Source organism: Pseudogymnoascus destructans (genome assembly GCF_001641265.1).
Source record: "Pseudogymnoascus destructans isolate 20631-21 unplaced genomic scaffold scaffold_16, whole genome shotgun sequence".
NCBI lineage: Eukaryota > Fungi > Ascomycota > Leotiomycetes > Thelebolales > Thelebolaceae > Pseudogymnoascus > Pseudogymnoascus destructans.
Window position 1 is genome coordinate 950,281 of NW_020167535.1, and position 18,014 is coordinate 968,294.

At 48.9% G+C, this 18,014-nt stretch overlaps 3 protein-coding genes across 3 annotated transcripts; 2 read left to right on the plus strand and 1 right to left on the minus strand.

Moving 5' to 3' along the window:
- Positions 1-11,119: 11,119 nt before the first annotated feature.
- VC83_06052 (uncharacterized protein) lies at positions 11,120-14,633 on the minus strand. The gene is made up of 3 exons (XM_024469658.1): positions 14,438-14,633; positions 13,250-14,380; positions 11,120-13,178 (listed from the first exon to the last, which is right to left on the minus strand). Exons 1-3 carry the CDS (start codon positions 14,499-14,501, stop codon positions 12,922-12,924), a joined length of 1,452 nt encoding a protein of 483 aa, XP_024322443.1. The 5' UTR covers positions 14,502-14,633; the 3' UTR covers positions 11,120-12,921.
- VC83_06051 (uncharacterized protein) lies at positions 11,803-12,506 on the plus strand (the record flags this gene model as incomplete). The annotated part of the gene is made up of 2 exons (XM_024469657.1): positions 11,803-12,379; positions 12,433-12,506. Exons 1-2 carry the CDS (start codon positions 11,932-11,934, stop codon positions 12,504-12,506), a joined length of 522 nt encoding a protein of 173 aa, XP_024322442.1. The 5' UTR covers positions 11,803-11,931.
- A 41-nt stretch (positions 14,634-14,674) lies between the features above and the next one.
- VC83_06053 (uncharacterized protein) lies at positions 14,675-17,518 on the plus strand (the record flags this gene model as incomplete). Its single annotated transcript, XM_024469659.1, has 2 exons — positions 14,675-14,706; positions 16,909-17,518. 2 exons carry the CDS (start codon positions 14,675-14,677, stop codon positions 17,258-17,260), a joined length of 384 nt encoding a protein of 127 aa, XP_024322444.1. The 3' UTR covers positions 17,261-17,518.
- Positions 17,519-18,014: the final 496 nt, after the last annotated feature.

Consider the following 18,014-nt stretch of genomic DNA (forward strand, 5'->3'; position numbering starts at 1 on the left):
GCCCCTCGGAACCCGCCTCAAATGTTACTTTCCGTCATTGTAGTGTTAAATGCAGTGTGGAAGGCAGGAAAGAAGTCATCCTTTGTAATATGAGAAATATGAGCCTGCATCATATCTTCAATTTGCCGACCATAGGCCTGCTTTAACGGGCCGAAACAGCCAACATCAAGTGGCTGGAGTAGATGAGAAGAGTGAGCAGGCATACAAAGCGTAATAATGTTGTGTTCCTTGCAGTACTCCTCAAACTCATCTGAGTGGTGGCTCTCATGACCATCAAGGACTAACAAGCGATAACCACCAACACTCCGGGCCTTTGTATGCTTCTCAAAGTGCTGAATCCAATCCATGCCTCTCTCGTTTGTAGTCCAGCCATTTTCAGTAACAGAAATCACCCAATCGCTTGAAAATCCACTATTCTCATACCAAGATGTAAGGTGGTTTTTGCCTGCAACAATGATAAATGGTGGTACTGCCCAACCTTGAGAACTAACGCCTTGGATTACTGTAACCCATTCCCGATTACCAGGCTGTACCTTCTTTGCTTTTGCCCGCCCGTCTGAGCTTGTTACAACCATAGCAGTTGAGATAACGCCCATCATAAACCCAGTCTCATCAAAGTTGTAGATATCTGCTTCATCGATACCATATTTCGCAATTGTGTTACGCACAAGCTCAAACCAGCCATTAATAACTTCTGGATCTTCGCACTTAGCCCTCTGGTAGTCGTATTTGCGCTGAAAGCGTGTCTGGAGCTCTACACGCCGCTTAACAAAGTTTGAAGCCCAACGCGACCCAACGCGTGACGCGTCGCGTGTTGCAAGTAGTCGACTTGCCATATCTTCAACAACAGACAGCCGAGGAGGAAACCCTTTGGCAGCTAGGTCGAGTATATACTGAACAAGGACGGACTCCTCTAGGTTAGTTAATTTCCGTGAGTTGGCTTGGATATCGCGTCGTGAAGGTACACCTTCTAGACGACGACCTAGCTTGCGGTGGTCCACAGAATAGATCCTAGCAGCAACTCGAAGGCGTAGCTTTGGGTCGCTTTGCATAGCCTGGATAGCTAGCACTAATTGGCTTTCATCGTTTTTATGGGGCATGTTTTGTTGTTGAGGAATTTAACATTTAGTTGGGGGGTTTGGTCACCGCATCATTTTGGCGCTTTCGCTTGTTTGGCGCTTTCGCTATACATGTACGTTAGTAATAATTAATAGTAACGTTAGTAGCTGCTATTAATGCTTAATTAAACTCATATCAAATATAAGTCATAACTAATTGACTACTCTATGATCAATTTTGATTGAATAATATGATATCACTTGTAAATATAATATCACGTGTAAATATAATCACGTGTAATTATTTAACAGTGTGTAAATGGAACTATTATAGTTATACTATTTTCAACTTATACCTCAAAATGCATGTACAGTAACACTTAATAGTAACGTTATTAATATTCGATTGCACTTAAAGCTATTCCTAATAACATATCATGTGATGACATGTGGTGGCCCCCACTTATAATGTAAAAGACTGGACTGGACCGGACTGTTCTTAGGAAAGACCGAACGGTCTAGTCTTTTAAACAGTCCTCAATTTTTGCAAACAGTCCACACTCTAAAAAAAGACTGGACTATTATCAGTCCGGTCTTTTAAAGGGACCTCAACTTTAGCAAACAGTCTACACTCTAAAAAAAAGACTAGAATGTTATCAGTCCGGTCTTTTTGTCTCACGGTCCAGTCCTAAAAAAAAAGACTGGACCGTAAAACAGTCCTCACTCAACATTAAAAGACCGGACCGGACCGGACCGTGGCCAGTCTATAGGTATCTCATGATCCCATGGTTGGTGCTTAGGAAGCGCCTCTTCGTTAGGGCCTTCCCGGAATAACTGCTCGTATTCCTTATACTCCACTGGTATTTGCTTCAGTGAGGATGCCTGGGCTGGGTCATCAGACTCGGTGGTCGCACATAACTCCTTCCGGTCTTTGGAGGTTTTCTCCTTCTGCGGCATGTCCGTTCGTTGTTCACATGCGCATTTGCTCATCACAACTTTCTCATTCCGCCAGTCGATCTGGGGGTTGTGTTTCTTGAGCCACGGTACACCAAGTATGCATGCATGATTGTCCATGTGCACGATATCAAACTGTATCGTTTCCTTGTGTCCGCGTAGCATGACCATTTCTAATGGGACCGTCTCGTGGGTCACCATTCCGTTGTTAGTTGAGATGGGCTCTCCATCTACAACCATTAATGGGTATGGATCGGTCTTCAGCTGCGTCCTGAAACCGTGTGTGTCTGCTACTTTCTTTGTCATAAAGTTGCCCGTTGCTCCTGAGTCTATCATAGCTCGGAGGTGTTGCTGTTGTATCTTAGCAACCACATATAGCTGCATGCCCTCCATTGTGGCGCATAGCTGGTTTGTACTAGGCCTCTCTGTGTCGCTCGCCAGTGGCCTACTGCTGAGGACTCCTAGTTTTTTGAATCGTCTGAGGAATAACCGTCTGAGGAAAATCCATCATGTTCACCATATTCTAATGGTCGTAGAAGTGGTGTCCCTTCTCTTCTTCGTTCTGCTTCACGGCGTAGGCGTTCGTGTGCTTCTAACACTCATGTTCCCTTTTCTTCTCTTGGGATGCATTCCTGCTGGTGAGGGTATTCCGGTCGGCACCTCACTGTGCGAACTGCAACCTCCCAGTATTGTGTAGTGTCCTGCCAGCTCATTGGTGGCTTGGGCACAGGAATTCTTTGATCGACCGTCTCCTGAAGCATGGCTTCCTTGAAGGTTCTTACTGCTCCTGGCAGTTGTTCCTTGAAGAGAGTCTTACTTGCTGTCTTCTCAAATGCTTGTAACCATTGCTTTTGAGAACTAGTGAGCTCCTTGTCATCGTTCTTGTCTTCTCTGTTTGACAAGTGGAATTCCTTGAGATCCTGAGTAGTAATACTCCAGTTCTCTTTTCCTTTTAACGTGGCACATAGCTGTCCTCGTGGGGGCTTGCACCCGCCTTGACCTTGCCAAGTAGCATTAAGCTGTTTGCCATACTTTCGTCCTCCATTCCCTTTCTTTGACTGTCTGCAGTTTCGCGCTATGTGTCCAGGCTTATTGCAGTTGAAACAGAGCCGTTCTTGGAACTGTCGCTCCTTGTTGGGATTGTGGGGTTTGCCATTAGGCTTGAAAGTAGCGTCAAGTTCCATAGGTTGGGGCCAATGACTCTTTGTTTGTCTTCTCTTCTGAGTCCAGTGTTGACTAGGTGGTCCCCCTTTCTTCTCGAGTTGCCGTTCGTAGTGACGATTGTCAATCTTCTGAGCCAATTCAATCATCTCTCCAAGGTCATCTGGTTTGTCAGACCTTGAGATTTCGTCCTTCACATGGTCTTTCAGACCTGTGTAGAATTGGTCACAGATAGCCTCGTCTCCCCAGTTGGTGAGTGTTGCATGCTGTTGAAACTCAGCGGTGTATGCAACTGCTGACCCTCTCTGCTTGAGAGCCTGGAGTGCCCTGACTGCATTTCGTCGTTCATCAATGTCTCCGAAGTTTGCCTTAAGCGTTTTGAGGAATCCGTTCCAGGATACAAAAATTTCCTTCGTTCCTTGGCTAGCTAAGGTGTTGCATTTTCCATCGGGTGTTCGATGGTTCATGTAGTCAGCGAGGTAGTTAGAGATTCATTCTGAGGCTGGTCCTCGAAAGAGTGCCACAGCCCATAGGACCTGTTCCACTTCTTTGTTGAAGTGTTTGGCGTTAAACGCCATCCATAGCTCTGTCTGGATGATGAAGCTCTTAAGCTTCTTGCGATCCCCATGAAAGGTGTCTGGGAATGCAATCTTCAACTTGTCTGAAGGGTGAGCCTGTGGGGCTTCGATGGTAGGTTCAGTAGCAACCTTCCCCTTCAATCCAACATTTGATCCAGTATTGTCTCCAGCCATGTTGCTTTGTGTGTAAGCCGGTACCTCGTGGAAGTGGTGCTCAAAGTGTAACGCTGACTTCTAAATGATAGAAGACACAGAGGTTTCTTGCGTAAGGTTGACTTGACAGAGGAGGCAGGGGATTAGACACAAAGGCTTTCCAAGTAACACGTTACAGTATTGTAGAGAATACTATATTGAGTTGAGCACGAAGCTCCTATCTAAGGAAATACTATCTACTTATATAGTGGCGTCGTGCCTCATGGGTAATCTGGATAGTTGGCGGATAGCTAGATATTCAGGATAGTTCGTGGATAGCTCAACTATCCAATATCCACTAGTTTCTGCAACTATCCATTAGCCCCATCACATGACAGCCTACCCCGCTTCCCACTGTGACTCACACGTCACGTTACTAGGCCCTGGCCCTGTAACCATGACATCATGTTACTATAGCCGTAACATTAAGCTCTTCGGTGGCCTGTTGATATAACAGGGAGAAAGAGTTTGGTAAAGGGGCTTCGAGCTGTATCTTGTGGTCGTATATGCGGTGTGGGGGGATTCCATCTGATTCCAACTTTGAAAAGACATCGGTGTACTTCCGGTGCATATGCGGAAGCTTCTGCTGGATGAGGCAGAGCGTTCCTTCGTCCTCTACCAACTCCTTTTGATGAATGATCTGATTGCTTTCGTAGATGCTAGTCTGAAAAAACTCGGAGTCGCTTCGCATCATCTCGTGGTGGAAAGCATTTGCACTGATTTCGCAGATATGCATGGGCGTAAACCTATGTACTAGGGTTTTCTGCGGTGGGGGAGAAACCTCCTGGTTTCGTAGTGGGTTCAATGGCGTATCAGTGATCTCTTCGTAGTCGGAAATTATCACTTTCATTTCCATCGAGCATCTGCCTGCGCGGCGTCTGTCTTCGCTGTGGATTGCGGAATCCCGGCGATTCGCATCCGACTGGTATGTAAGATGTCTAATGGACGTTTCGCGTGAGTGGTAGGGCAAGGTGATCTCCTTGCTCCAGCTAGGAGTCGGCGGGTGCTCCGAGGTCCAGGAGTACAAAGGGGCAGTTATATATTCAGCGTCCTTCGACTGTTAAGTGTAACCGAATATACTCCGATACGTGGCCTTGGATTTTGCGCTGAAATCCACATATGGGTACAGAGTAGGGTAGTTTCCGTATGGGGCTCTGAAGCGCTTTCGACAGTCGTATTGCAAAAGGCTTGTTAATGACGAGGTAGCCATTTGCTCCTGTGTCTGCTAGGGACTTCGTTTGCACCCCGAGTCCATTCATACTCAGGGTCATGTCGACTAAGAACTGGGTACCTCCCAGGAGTTCTCGTAAGTCTAGTCCTTGCATTTCACATTTGCGTAGACCTAGGAAGGAGCTTTCTCCTAGGCCTCGTCATTTTCCTCGAGGGATGCATCCGATTGAAGTTCCACGGCTTCTTCCCATTGTTCTTCTACCTCGGGTCATTACGGTCCATTTCCTTGATAGTAGCATTAAGGGGGCATTTGTCCTGGAAATGGCTGGGCTTGCCACACTTGAAACAGTTTCCTGAGGGCGCAGGGACTGCGGTTCTCACACGTTCCGGTATGGCTAGCTTGGGGAGGAACGTGGTTTGGGTGAACAGAGTGGGTGTGGTTCGAGTCGGCTTCGACGCTGATGCCTTTGCCGTATCTGTGGTACGTGTGGACGTCCTTGCGAGGGCGGGTAGCAGATTTAATTCGTTGTTCCGGCACCATTCCTGATCGAAGGCGGTAAGTTCTTGTACCATGGTCTGGTAGTCTCCATTCCATTGGTTTTTGATGATCGCGACGCGGCTGCGGAATTGGGGAGTCAACTTGTTCCACATGTACCAAAACCATTCCGACTCGGAGACTTGTCCTGTGATAGCTGCACTTTGGAAACGAGCCTTGAACTCTGGGAAGGTTTCGCTAGCATGCCCCTTCTCTCCCATTTGCAGGTTGTCGAAGAGGTTCCTGGCCTGTTCCGTCTCGTTGCCTGTGAGGTAGTATGAACCTAGTAGATCCATCATCTCCTCAGCACTGCGGAACCCATGCGTAGTGGACAGGTATTGGGGCTCTAGGTAGGTCTTCGCCAGGCCGGTCGTAGTTCCCCATATCAACGCTCTTCTCGAGACGTCGGTAAGGTAGTGGTCCTCATTGACTACGAGTCGGTCCCGAATCGAAGCGCTCCATTGTAGGAAGGTATGTTCTACCCCATCGCTGAGAGGAAGGATTTTCTCAGAGATGGTTGATTTCTTATAGCGATTCGGAGGGTCCTCGGTGTGCATTCGTGATGACCCTGGAATCGATGGAGAACGAGTGTTCTGAAGAGGCCACAATTGAACTGTCTCGGGGGTGTTTCGTGTGCGAGGCGTTCATTGCTCCGTAGCTTCGACTGTGGGTATGGTGGCGTCCACCGGCACTGTGGACGGGATTCTAGTCTGGGCTGCCGTAAGGATGACTAGTAGATCCTTGACCTCCTGTATCTGTGCTTCGAGGTGGGCCATTCGACTCGGGATGTCTTCGGATGGCACAGCGGTCGTAGCTGCAGTGGTGGTTTGTCTGGTAGTCATTCTGGGCAGTTGACCGTCATTGTCTTGGGGTATGTTTGATGTCGGCTTTTTCGACATATTGCCTCAGGTGTGTATCGGTACCGATACGAAAGAGCTTGACTTCCGGTAGCTCGTAGCTATTAACGCTCTTGTCCACAATTTCCTCTGTGCTAGGAGGGGGTTCTTAAGGATCTCATATCCTATTTGGCGCCAACGTGTCGGCGACTTTACCAGCTTGTTCTGAAGAATCAAACCCTGATCCACTGGCTGTCCATAAGATCTCTGGAATCACGGCTATTTGAAGTCGTCAGGTCTCTCCTCCGAAACGTCACCGAGTCGCAGTCGATGATGTTGTCACGGTTCACCAAGGCATAGGGCGCCAGTTGGGTATTATGAATTAAACTCAATCTAGAGAAGAAAGGAAAGAGAAGAGGAGCACTCGAGCAGTGGCTCAATCTATATACAGCTATGTTGTTGTGGAGTGAATTCTCTTTAGCGAGACTAGTTCTGAGAATTCACTCCACAACTGAAAACTTCGCTCCAACCCCGGAAAGCTCCCCACACCCCTGAACCCCCACTCGAGCTGCAAGGCGCACTTGATATCGTAACAGATGTAACAGTAGTTCTCCTGAGTCGTTCCGGTGTGGGATATTATTTAAGTACGGCCGTCCCCGGCAGGCATGATCTTTTTTGTATAATGTAAGGACACAGGGCACCCAGCTCACAGTAATAGCATATGAGAGTGCGAGTCGGAAGCTAAACGGATGCTATCCTATAGGTCTACTACGAAGGATACAAACAAGATGATGAGGAACCCCGTTGGGTCAATCCCCTTAAGTACCTGAAACGGGTCCGACTCGGCTAACCTGCCCTAACTCTCCCCATGTGACCGTAACCTGCCCGACTCCGATGCTTTCCATCACTGAGGGCTTTGGCATCCTTACAACTACAGTTACCAAGCCTGGTTAGTCATGGAAAGTCTTGGAAAATGAGAGAACTACACTCCTTTAGCATAAATAGGATTGCCCTTTCCTTAAGAAAGGACAAGCAGACAATACAGTAAATCGACTAGCACATACTTCTACGTCTTTTCCAAGCTTCCAAGCATTGATCTTGTTATTCTCTGTTTTTGAAAAGTCAGTGAGGTGCTAACCTCTGACTTATCCCTGAGTTCTCAGACTCAACAACTTGTCTAAACCACTCCACTATATCATACACCTGATTGCTGCATTGTGGAATAGTCTAAGCTATGACCCTTTGGCTCTTTTTCCTAAGACAGTGTGTTGTCTTAGTAAAATCATCCCTTCCTTGGGTGGCTAGATTCTCACATCTGGTGCACCCACCATTACACAACAGATGCGCTATGACAGCTAAGGGCATCTTGAAAGCTTAACTAACACTTAAGCTCTAGAAGCTTTGTAGTTCTCCCACTATGATATGTGCCAGCTTACCCCTCTCCTCCACCTCTATAATGTCTCTTGGTCAAGAGGCGTTCAGCTAATCCCTAAGTTAGCCTTGTATATCCTTTGTGCACAGCTTGCCTTTCCTAGGAGATGGTTGACTCTTAAGAGGCTCTTTGGTCGGTTAAGATCTTAGTTGGAGTATTGTCTTTATGGATACAATACTCTTCCTTTATAAGACATTTTCTAGAATACTCAAGTGGCATCTGCAGCTTACGTACAAGTGTATAGAAGCCTTCTTAACAGCTTTTAAAGAGATAGGGAGAGTAGGGGGGATCTAGGGCTTCGTTAATGGAACCTTTCACCCCTATTAACGACTAACAGGACAAGAGGAACAGCGTCTTGTCTTTTCTGGCCATAAGCGCCTTTATGGTATTAACTATCAAGTGATAGTTATGCTAGACGGTATTATGTCGTTAGTAACAGGACCTTGGCCTAGTCTAGTTAATGACTAGACAAGCCTTAGATAGCAGTAGCCGCAGCCATCTGACCTAGAAAGCACGCTGCTAGTAGCCCCTATTCCCCTCGCCTTCTCTGATTTCCCATCCGAATTCTAGCCCACTGGTTCCTAGCCCGCTGGTCCCTAGCCCACTGGTCCCTAGCCCACTGGTCCCTAGCCCACCGTCCCTAGCCCAATTCCCCCCCCCCATCAACAAATCTAGACCAGGTAGGTAGGAAACGGCCACATCCTCCATAAGGGGGGGGTTCCCATCCTTTGGATCCTGTGTGGCTATGTGGCCTGTCTGCCCCGGCAGTCACAACGCCACACGGCTTGGGTTGGGCCAACTATCACATCCGGATTGGGATATACGTCCGACCGTTCTGTGGCTGCGCAGGGAAACTTTCTCACAGCGAAGGAGCGGGCAGTTCAGTCAGTCTCGGCGCATTGGGGTGTGCCGGTCCCCGTGTCGCCGGCCGCCAATCCCCGTGGTGCGGGGTGCGGACCCGACAGTTTGGGCGGGCCGCTTATTTGATGGGGGAAGGTTACACTAATGCAGGGATGGAGTTCGACCACCGGTGTATGAAGTATACAGATCATGGTATGGATTGTTTGTATCTCATTGGGGTTTCTCGTACATATACATCTAGTAGAGCTATAGTCTACCCACGCTGTTGGACTTCGAGTTTAGGGGCCGTTGCATTCCCACTTTGAGGGGCACTTTGGGGGCTATATGTTGATGAGACCAATACACATCATCACGGCATGCCGCCAACTCGGACATTCCACATATTCCAAGCCTCCATGACTATGCACAGTGTGGTTGGTGCAGAACACACACCCTCCCCACTGCGCGGCCGACCACGACGGCGCGGCCGAGTCTACGCCGAATCCGCCAATCTCCGTTTCTCGATCAGTTGCCTGTGGTATGTATCTAGGCTGCAGAAGGAGGATACGACAGTGCAGTGACTTTGTACGCCGATGGTCGAACCGTGGTTCTGGGACCAAGGAGGGTGGGGTGAGAGAGCCTGTCGTTGCGTAAGGGGTATTGATTGATACATGACAGAAGTGCGGTGCAGTGGCTGCCACTTGCCTCCAGTTTCGTTGCGGGACACCGAAATGAGCACCTCGTCTCCCCGGAGTGTCACTTGAGAATCTTCCATGATCCCGGAAAGGCCATCTCTATCCACCGTTTTCAACGCCCTGCTTGTGCCATATTCGGGCCTCTGCCGGCGCTATATCCAGATTCGCGGAGTTGTGGGAAGTTGGGAGGAATGTCGAGTACATTAATTTCAATGCGTTGTCCAGACGAGCTGTGACATTGGGGTCCGAAGAATAGGCCGCGGGGGTTAGAGTATGTGAAAACAATCCCTCAAAGAATGGTCACTTGATGCGGCCAACGAAGATGCCGTGTATTTGGACCCCTTGGACGATCGATCGACGGTTGTCCAAGAATCAAGAATCAAGCATCAAGAATCAAGCATCAAGCATCAAGCATCAAGCATCAAGCATCAAGCATCAAGCATCAAGCATCAAGCACCAAGGCACCAAGTAATCTTCTACATTGAGTAATTCTCCTACTATCTTTAGAGAAAACTACATCACTCGTACGCTACCAATATCACGACCATGTCAGATCCCTCTCCCCAGCCAGGCCAGTGGATTGTGGATTTGTCACTCAAGCCTATGTCACACGGCTAAACGCACAGCCGTCCCCTATCCCTCTCTGTACTGTACATCTACTTCGACCGCAAGGGAGCAAGGGATCCCCAATAAGCAAAAAGACGGCATACCCTCCTAATTCAAATCTTCCCCTTTGGCGCTTCTCTGGGTAAGACCGTCGCGCCGCCGCACCGCCGCACCGCCGCACCGCCGCATCGCTGCACCGCTGCACCCGCTCCCCTAACCCAAGTGCTGCAGAACGTCCCCCACCAGTCCATACAGACACCCCTCCACACACCGCCATCATACAGCAACAACAACAGACAGCAGCAGCCACCGGCATACCTCCAGCGTTGTGCAACCTCACATCTAAGATTTCCCCGAGCCTCTCGACCCCCCCACGCCAGTCGTTAGGACAAATAACCAGTCAGACAGGCAGCGCTGCAAGATCCCCTCCCCCATTCGGGGCACACCAGATCCGCCCCCGCGCGCGCTCTTGCACTAACACGTTCGCCCGTGTGACCTGACGCCCACGAACAAGGCGTCGCAGAGCACGCGTTTCCTACTCATGCTGTCGCCTGCCGCAGCGCAACGTGTGTGCGACGCAGAGACGCAGGAGATAAAAGCCCAGTTGGTGGTAGGCGCTGCGGGTAATCCGTGCTGTTCCGTTCTGGCGTCTCTTATCGGGTGGCCCACTCAGTTGCGGCAATGCGGCGATCGGTACTAGGTCTTTCTTTCATGGGGGGTGGGGACGGCGTGGTGTGTCTAGCGCTTGGTGACGGATCACCCCCGGAGACTGATATCCGCAAAGACCCTTGAGAGATCATCTCCATCGCAGTCCTGACAGGGGAGGGTTGGCGCCACCTATTCTTCAGCCCCACTTGCTTCGATCTAATAGCGCCGTGTCCACTAGGCGGCTTGATTAGAGCGGTACCTTGGTTTACTTTGGTTTACTTTGGTCAAGGTTGAGTGCAAAGTGTGACAGAAATGAGAGATGGCACTTATGTCGTCGGCGCGCTTCACCCTTCATTCCCGTTTCTACTCCAGACCCACTATGCCGCGTTCATACTTTCTTCTTGGCAGCCTAACGCATATCCACAATGTATCGTCTGGAGTATCTTCCATCTTCCCTGTACCGTGTCAAGGCAAGACGTGACATTCGGCCATCAATCGAGACTTTGATTTCACTGCTGCTGTTCAGCAATGTACCTTGCTGAGCCAGCTGTCGAGGCCAACAGACCCATCGCGCATGTGCCACAAGTTCCAAATTCCTGTCATCGACTGCCCTTTGCATAAATATCCCGTGCAGTTCTTCCCGTGACAATGCCCCTGTGATTCGAACTCTTTATATATTGTCCCCACTTGCTTGCCTGGCCATGAGAATGAATTATCGTTGCCAATTATCACTTCACGTTAAGACTACTCTCAGCCAGCCCACTTCATCATCAACATTCGTCATGATGTATTTCAACTCGCTGCCTCTCAATGGCCAGGAAAAAAGCCCGCGGTTTTCAATAAATCTTCTACTGAATCCAACCGAAGACGCCGCATCTCACTCTCCTCAGACTGATCCATGTGCTACGTCCCTACCATGTAGCAGGAGAGCGGCAGAAGGGTGTTTCAACTCCACCGTCGGAGTTCCCGGTGGCAACGCACCTCTCCTACCAATACGGATATCAACAACAACTACAACGCTTCCTCGCCCTCCTCAGAGAACTTCAGAAGTGGTACTACCACCACTGGGTTCTCTGGACCTGTTGACGAGCCCGGGCCCCAATCCTCAGTCCACTTCTTCTTATTATCAAGACTATCAAGACTACCACCAGTTCCATCAGCATGGGAATAAATACAAGCATCACAGCAGCCCAAGCGGCTATAGCAGCTCCAGCATCTGTAGCAGCATGTCACAGAGCTCACGCTCAAGTTCTCCAACAACACCTTCACATTCAAATGTTCCTTACAGCCTTGAGCAAGTACATTTCATTCAGTACTACCGAGAGGACAAGAAAGTGCAATGGCAAGCCATCGTCCAGCCCTTCAAGAGACAGTTCCCCCGAGTTGTCTTCCATCAGAGCAGCAGCAGCAGCAACAGCCCAAAGCGCGGAAAGGGAGCCCTGGAATGCCGCTACTACCGGGCGCAAATGTTCCCCAAAATCGATGACGAGGGTAATTTCGTTCGCGACCATAATGACGAATATGAGATGGTGAACATCAAGGTGCGGGAGAGGATAAACCATCCCTACAAAGCCATTCTTGATGATTATATCAAGCTGGTAACCAGGTGTCCCGAGGAGGTACTGAAGTACTCATGGACGGACGAGAAGGACAAAGCAGAGGCCAGGGATATCAGTAAGTCATTCTATGCCCGAAGCCTGTGTTGTTTACATACTAACCTATCACAGTTGCCAATCGCGCAAGACAGGGCAGAGGGGAACTTCCAGGAGCTATTATTCGAGTCCGAACAACAACCTTCTGAAGCAATTTAGCAAGGAAGCTTCCTGCTTGAGCAGCAACGACGCCTGCACAAGCGTTCCCAACTGTTGGCAAGACTCTTAATATGACGCCAGACACGATTTATGACCCCAAATACCCAAATCAGGAAGACTCCGACAACTAAGATTCCCACTTCGTCCGTCGAGATGCCGTCTGTATATGAACCAATTGGCGTCTCGTCGTCTTTTTGCTGGTTGTTTTTCCTTGTAATACCCACCAAAAATGTATCATTTGGAGTTTTCGGGAACGAAAAAGGCGCGTTGGCTATCTATCACTATGCTATCGATTTTGTCCAGCACCGGCGCGTTTTAGGTCAGGCTTATATAGTGTGCAAAGCCCCACCCGGAAATTAATTCAAGATCTAAATCTAGACAAACTCGAGTGTGGTCTTAAGCACATCATTTATACAGTGATCTGTACGATTCCCTTTCCTCGTCGTTCCTGTCACTCTTGCCAGAGTAGGCCTGCATCCACGGGCGGCGGGACCATGGCTCTTTCTTGGCTTCACGCTCATCATCGCTAAACGTAGCATCATCCTCGTCGTATTCTTCATTATCCGAGGTGTTTCTATTTCGATACTGGTACGGATTAATGCCGTACTCATCATCAGACTGTACCTCCTCATCCGGATAATCCGTTGAAGGGTGATTCTCCGCTATTGATCATTAGCTCAATCCTTGCATACCTGTGTCAGGTGAGGTGGAGTGCGGGGGGTCCTAAGCTAACCATTTTCGTCTTCTTCCTCGTCGTACGTATCACTATCCCTGTCCGAGTCGCCGTTGTAAAACTGATCAATGTCCGGCTGGGAATCCAAAACCAGCAAGCCAATGCTCGTCTCATTTGATTCGAGGAGAGCCTGTTCCACTGGCATGCGTATGTACGTCTCGATGATATAATTTGAGTCATCGTCGTCCACATCCATAGCTTGCATGTCGCTGTCCGCTTCAGTTCCCTGAGCAGTCACAGCGTCGGGATGGCGCTCGTGGTAGCGCAAACCTGCACCTGCCCTCGGCTTGAATCTACTTGCAGGACTTTTGGGGGCCTCGGGTTCTGGCTTTAGCGGTACCGTAACTTGAGGCTCATTGCTGTCGGCAAGGTTCTTTCTGATTTCTCTAAGCGTGTAGGCTTGCATTTCCATATTAAGTCTCTCCGTACTAGCATCCCACGGTATTATATCCCCAGATGGCAGCCTTGCACCTCGGAGAGGAGCGGGTGAGTTTCTACGGGGCTTGACAGCATTGACAGGCGTAAGGCGCAGAAGGGAGACACTCGGTTTTTTACCGATCTCTTTGACAGGCTCCTGGCTCGTCATGCGGTTTTGCGGTTCCGTCCTAGATACATCCAAAGGGGCGGGGGGTTTCGTTTCCGTAGGCGGTCCGGTCTCCGCTGCAGGAATAACCTTGCGTTCGCGAAACACCGCGATATTTGTCTTGCCAGGTGTTCTCCTTGCATTTGCACGCTCAACATTATTATTTCCCGCCCCATGCACCAGTTTTCGAGACAGGTGGAAGCGACGGGGTTCCGCAATTACTCGAGGTAATCGTGCTACGTCCGGAGCCCCTCTATTATTCGCGGGTGGCACAGCTCCAACTTCATCCTGTCTCATTGTAACGTGCCGCGTCTCCGGAGGGACAGCAGGCTGGGTGTTGCTCAGGTTTCGGCCCGGCTGGTCTCTAAATTCATCCCCTGGTTGGCTGGTTTTAACCTGTGGTGCTCTCGGGCCATTTTCTAGAGCAGATGTATATCCCGCAGAGTCCGCGACGGTGAATGCATTTGGTCGCGAGCCCTGGACGATTCGTTGTCGCTTGAATATAAACTGGCCAGCATTTCGACCCCTGGCAAGTTCATCGTGCACACCTATATATACAAGTGTCAGCAGAAACCTTCAACTGGGTTCTGTTTGTACGAGCTTACGCAAAATCTCCACAGGATCCTCAGTGGCCTTCCTCTTGATCTGGACTCTGGTTGGAGGTAACATGGTCTATTGTAAGTTGCGGACGTCGAAAACTTCCCGGATACTCAATATGGGGTATTCTGGTGATATTTGAGTAGATTATTGCGTGAAATCTGCACGGGTTGCAAGATTAACACAAAGCGACACGATTTCCCGATTCTGTTGAAGTTGAAAGTTCCATAAATTTAGCGCCTATCATGGCCCGCGATAAGCCTCTGACGCGCCCAATGTGGGTAAACAATAACCCCACCAAACAACGGTTATATCCTCAAATTAATTCCGCCATGAATAAAAATTATACATAAAGACTCCTTAAATTACTCTTTCACATGGTATTATTTGTAGGGACTTATGTACTAATGAAATAGCAATCGATTAGCTGACGATATTAGGATCTGAAGGATTAGATTGGGAAGAGTGGGGTGCCGATAGACGCTAACGCTTACTTCGATGATGACAGTTAGGGGAATTAAATATTCGAGTATGTTGTTATCTACAAGTTCATTAAATTCCATTGAATTAATTTACTACTTAAAATGTGAAATATTAATCCAATGGGCCAAAGACTGGCCCATCTGCTCTTGAGAACTAAAAAAATGCAAAAAGACTCGTCAGATTCCTGCGATTCTGGATATCTGATGAGGGAGAAAATCATGTTTTGTGATTTTGCTTTTTGGCGCTTATTTGTCGAATCCGTAACCTTTCCAAACCCAGGCCAGACTGTCCTGACAGTGGTACTTCTACTGCGCCACTGTGCCGCTATCTGGGAGGAAGACGACTGGATTTGATATATATAGGTAGTCTGGTGCTTGTCAGCTTGGTGACACCTGATTTCTGAGGGGACAATGGGTGCCTGCCAGGCCTCAGGATGAGAATGATATACATATATAGTACTCGAAGCATATTGTAGCAACATCAAACCTGAAATTCCACAAGTATAAACTGAGGTTTCTAGACAGACATATGGAACACACCTTGATCTTCAAGATCGAGAGCCCATATTTTGATCTTCGATGGTTGAAATTTGAAGCAGCCTTCTACGCAACCAGAAGTTGCTTATTGATGAGTTGCGTGGGAGCTTCGGATACACAACGGAAATAATGCAGTACGACGCAATTCAAAAGAGACGATATCATCTTCCACCCCCACAAGCAAGGTAATGTACAATTTGCACACCAGTCAGTGCTCTCTTTATATCCACATCAACTCGCAACCACACATCATCAGTGTTACGAGATGAATAGCAGCCACAGGATCTCAGCACTCTGTGATGGCTGTGCCAGCAAAGAGGCTTCCCAACTTGGGAGACACGGCTCTGTTCGAACAGGCCAAAGAGTGTTTGCATTTTCGTCATCCTGGTTTATGCACCTATCTACACCGTGTGACCAATGAACAAAGAAAAACTTACGATAGAAGACACATTTTGCTATGCCGTTCTGAAGTAAGGGAAGTAAGGGGTGTAGCAAAATTGTGAGACAGCAAGCAAACTCCTGAAACATAGAGCATTTTTGACAATCAAGTGACTTTGTGGAAAGATGCACGACTTCTTGAGAGGTTACTCAAAGCTAAGCGCCGTGGTTGATTCATACCGACGTTGCTCAAAGTCGTCGTTGACAGTTGAAAAGCGAACGCCCAATTTCTATATGTCACACGTGATCAAACTACTCCAAATCGGACTAATCCCAATATGGAACTACCAGCAATCATATGGGGTTCTACCGAGTACAACATCCTTTGATAGATATTGGCCAAGACCTTGTAAATCATGACAAGTGTCGTTATGATCCTGCACTATCGATCGCTCCTGTGACTCTCCAGCCGCCCTGGGCAAGACCACTGCCGCCCTTCGTCGCTCGCAATTCCACCGCACCGATGATATCCATAACTAATGTGTCTGCATCTTGCTTCTCAATACAAAAAGGGTTGCTTTCCTTCCCACCTTTAGCAAGTAAGGGTAGAACGTGGCAAATCCCAGGCACAAACTGTAAACTGGCGCCACTGGAACGGCCGAACCCATCCAATCTCAACGCCACGCTCAGGATCTCACTCGCCGTATCTAATTCTCCCACTCGAATTGTCAGCTCTATGGTTAATCGCCGATATAACAGGAATGAATGCCTCGACTTCCATGCTTCGATAGAGATGTAATCCACACCCCCCCCCAATGAAGCTTGAGGTTGCGCATAGAGCTTCATTGCGGCAGCGAGGGCTTCCCGCATTCTCTCCTGCGAAGGGTACACTCCTTGATTCTCCTCTTTAGCCAGAAGACGGGAGCACATCACCAGTACGGCAAGATTATCAGTCTCGCACCAGATGTGCGGATTCGTCTTTCGTTCTCAACCTCCACCCTCCTCCCAGCTGTCTTCATCATCCCGCCCCCCGCTCCCTCAAATCCCCCACCACACCCAAAAATATCTTCTAACGCACCCAGCGGCCTCATATCCGGCGAATCCCCCACCAGAGAAAAACACAATGTCCCCGCCATCCACCATCTACCCACCAACACGCACATCATAGACTCCACCCCCATCGCCAAGTTCCTCGAGGCACATACCCCACCCCACCCTCCCTCTAACCTCCTCGCTAGACGGCACCATCGAGTTACAGGCACGCTCTGTCGTCGGCCCAAGTTCCGCGCCTCAGTGGTGCCGCGCGAGATCAACATCCTCTCGCTCAGGTCACAGGAGTACTTCCGGCGCACGCGCGAGGCGGCGCTAGGGCGTAAGCTCGAGGATTGCTTGATGCGGAGGAGGAGAGCTGGAAGGCTGTCTGTGAGGGAATGAGGGTGGGTGAGCTGATGAGGACGAATAAGGCGGAGGGGCCGTTTGTGTTGGGTGCGCGACCGAGTTATACGGATTTCTTTATTGCGGGGTCGTTGCAGTTGGCGAGGGTGGTGGACGAGGGTGGCGGATGAGGGTGTTTTTGAGAGGCATATGAAGTATGTTAGGTATAAGGAGGTTTATGAGGCTTGTTTGCCTTAACGTAAGTCGTGGCGTACTGGCGGTAGTGGGGTGGTTAGAACCACCCCATCAAACTTACCATCTTACCTACCCAACTCCATTATGGTACGTCGAAAGAGCGTAGAAGCTCAAGAGCGTAATATTGCAATAGATCAAGCTATATTAGCTATTCATTCCAAACAATATAAGTCAGTGTACGCAGCTGCCAAAGCACTTGACACTTGACCTCCCAGAACAATCTATCCGTCGTCGTATGAATGGAGGCCACACACGCGTAGAAGCGCGTCAAAAACAACAACTATTATCAAAAACGCAAGAAGAAACACTCTTAAAGTGGATTAGAGAGCTAACAAGTAGCGGATATGCACCTAGCCACCGAATACTACGAGAAATTGCAGAAGAGGTTCGAGCAGACCATTGCCAGGTTTTTAATTTACACGACCAACTTCACAATCAACTTCACGAACAATTTCAACCTATACCACACCTTCCATTAGGACAAGATTAGGTTCCACACTTTATTAAACGACATCCACATCTACAAGTATGACTAGGAAGACAAATTGAAGTGCAAAGG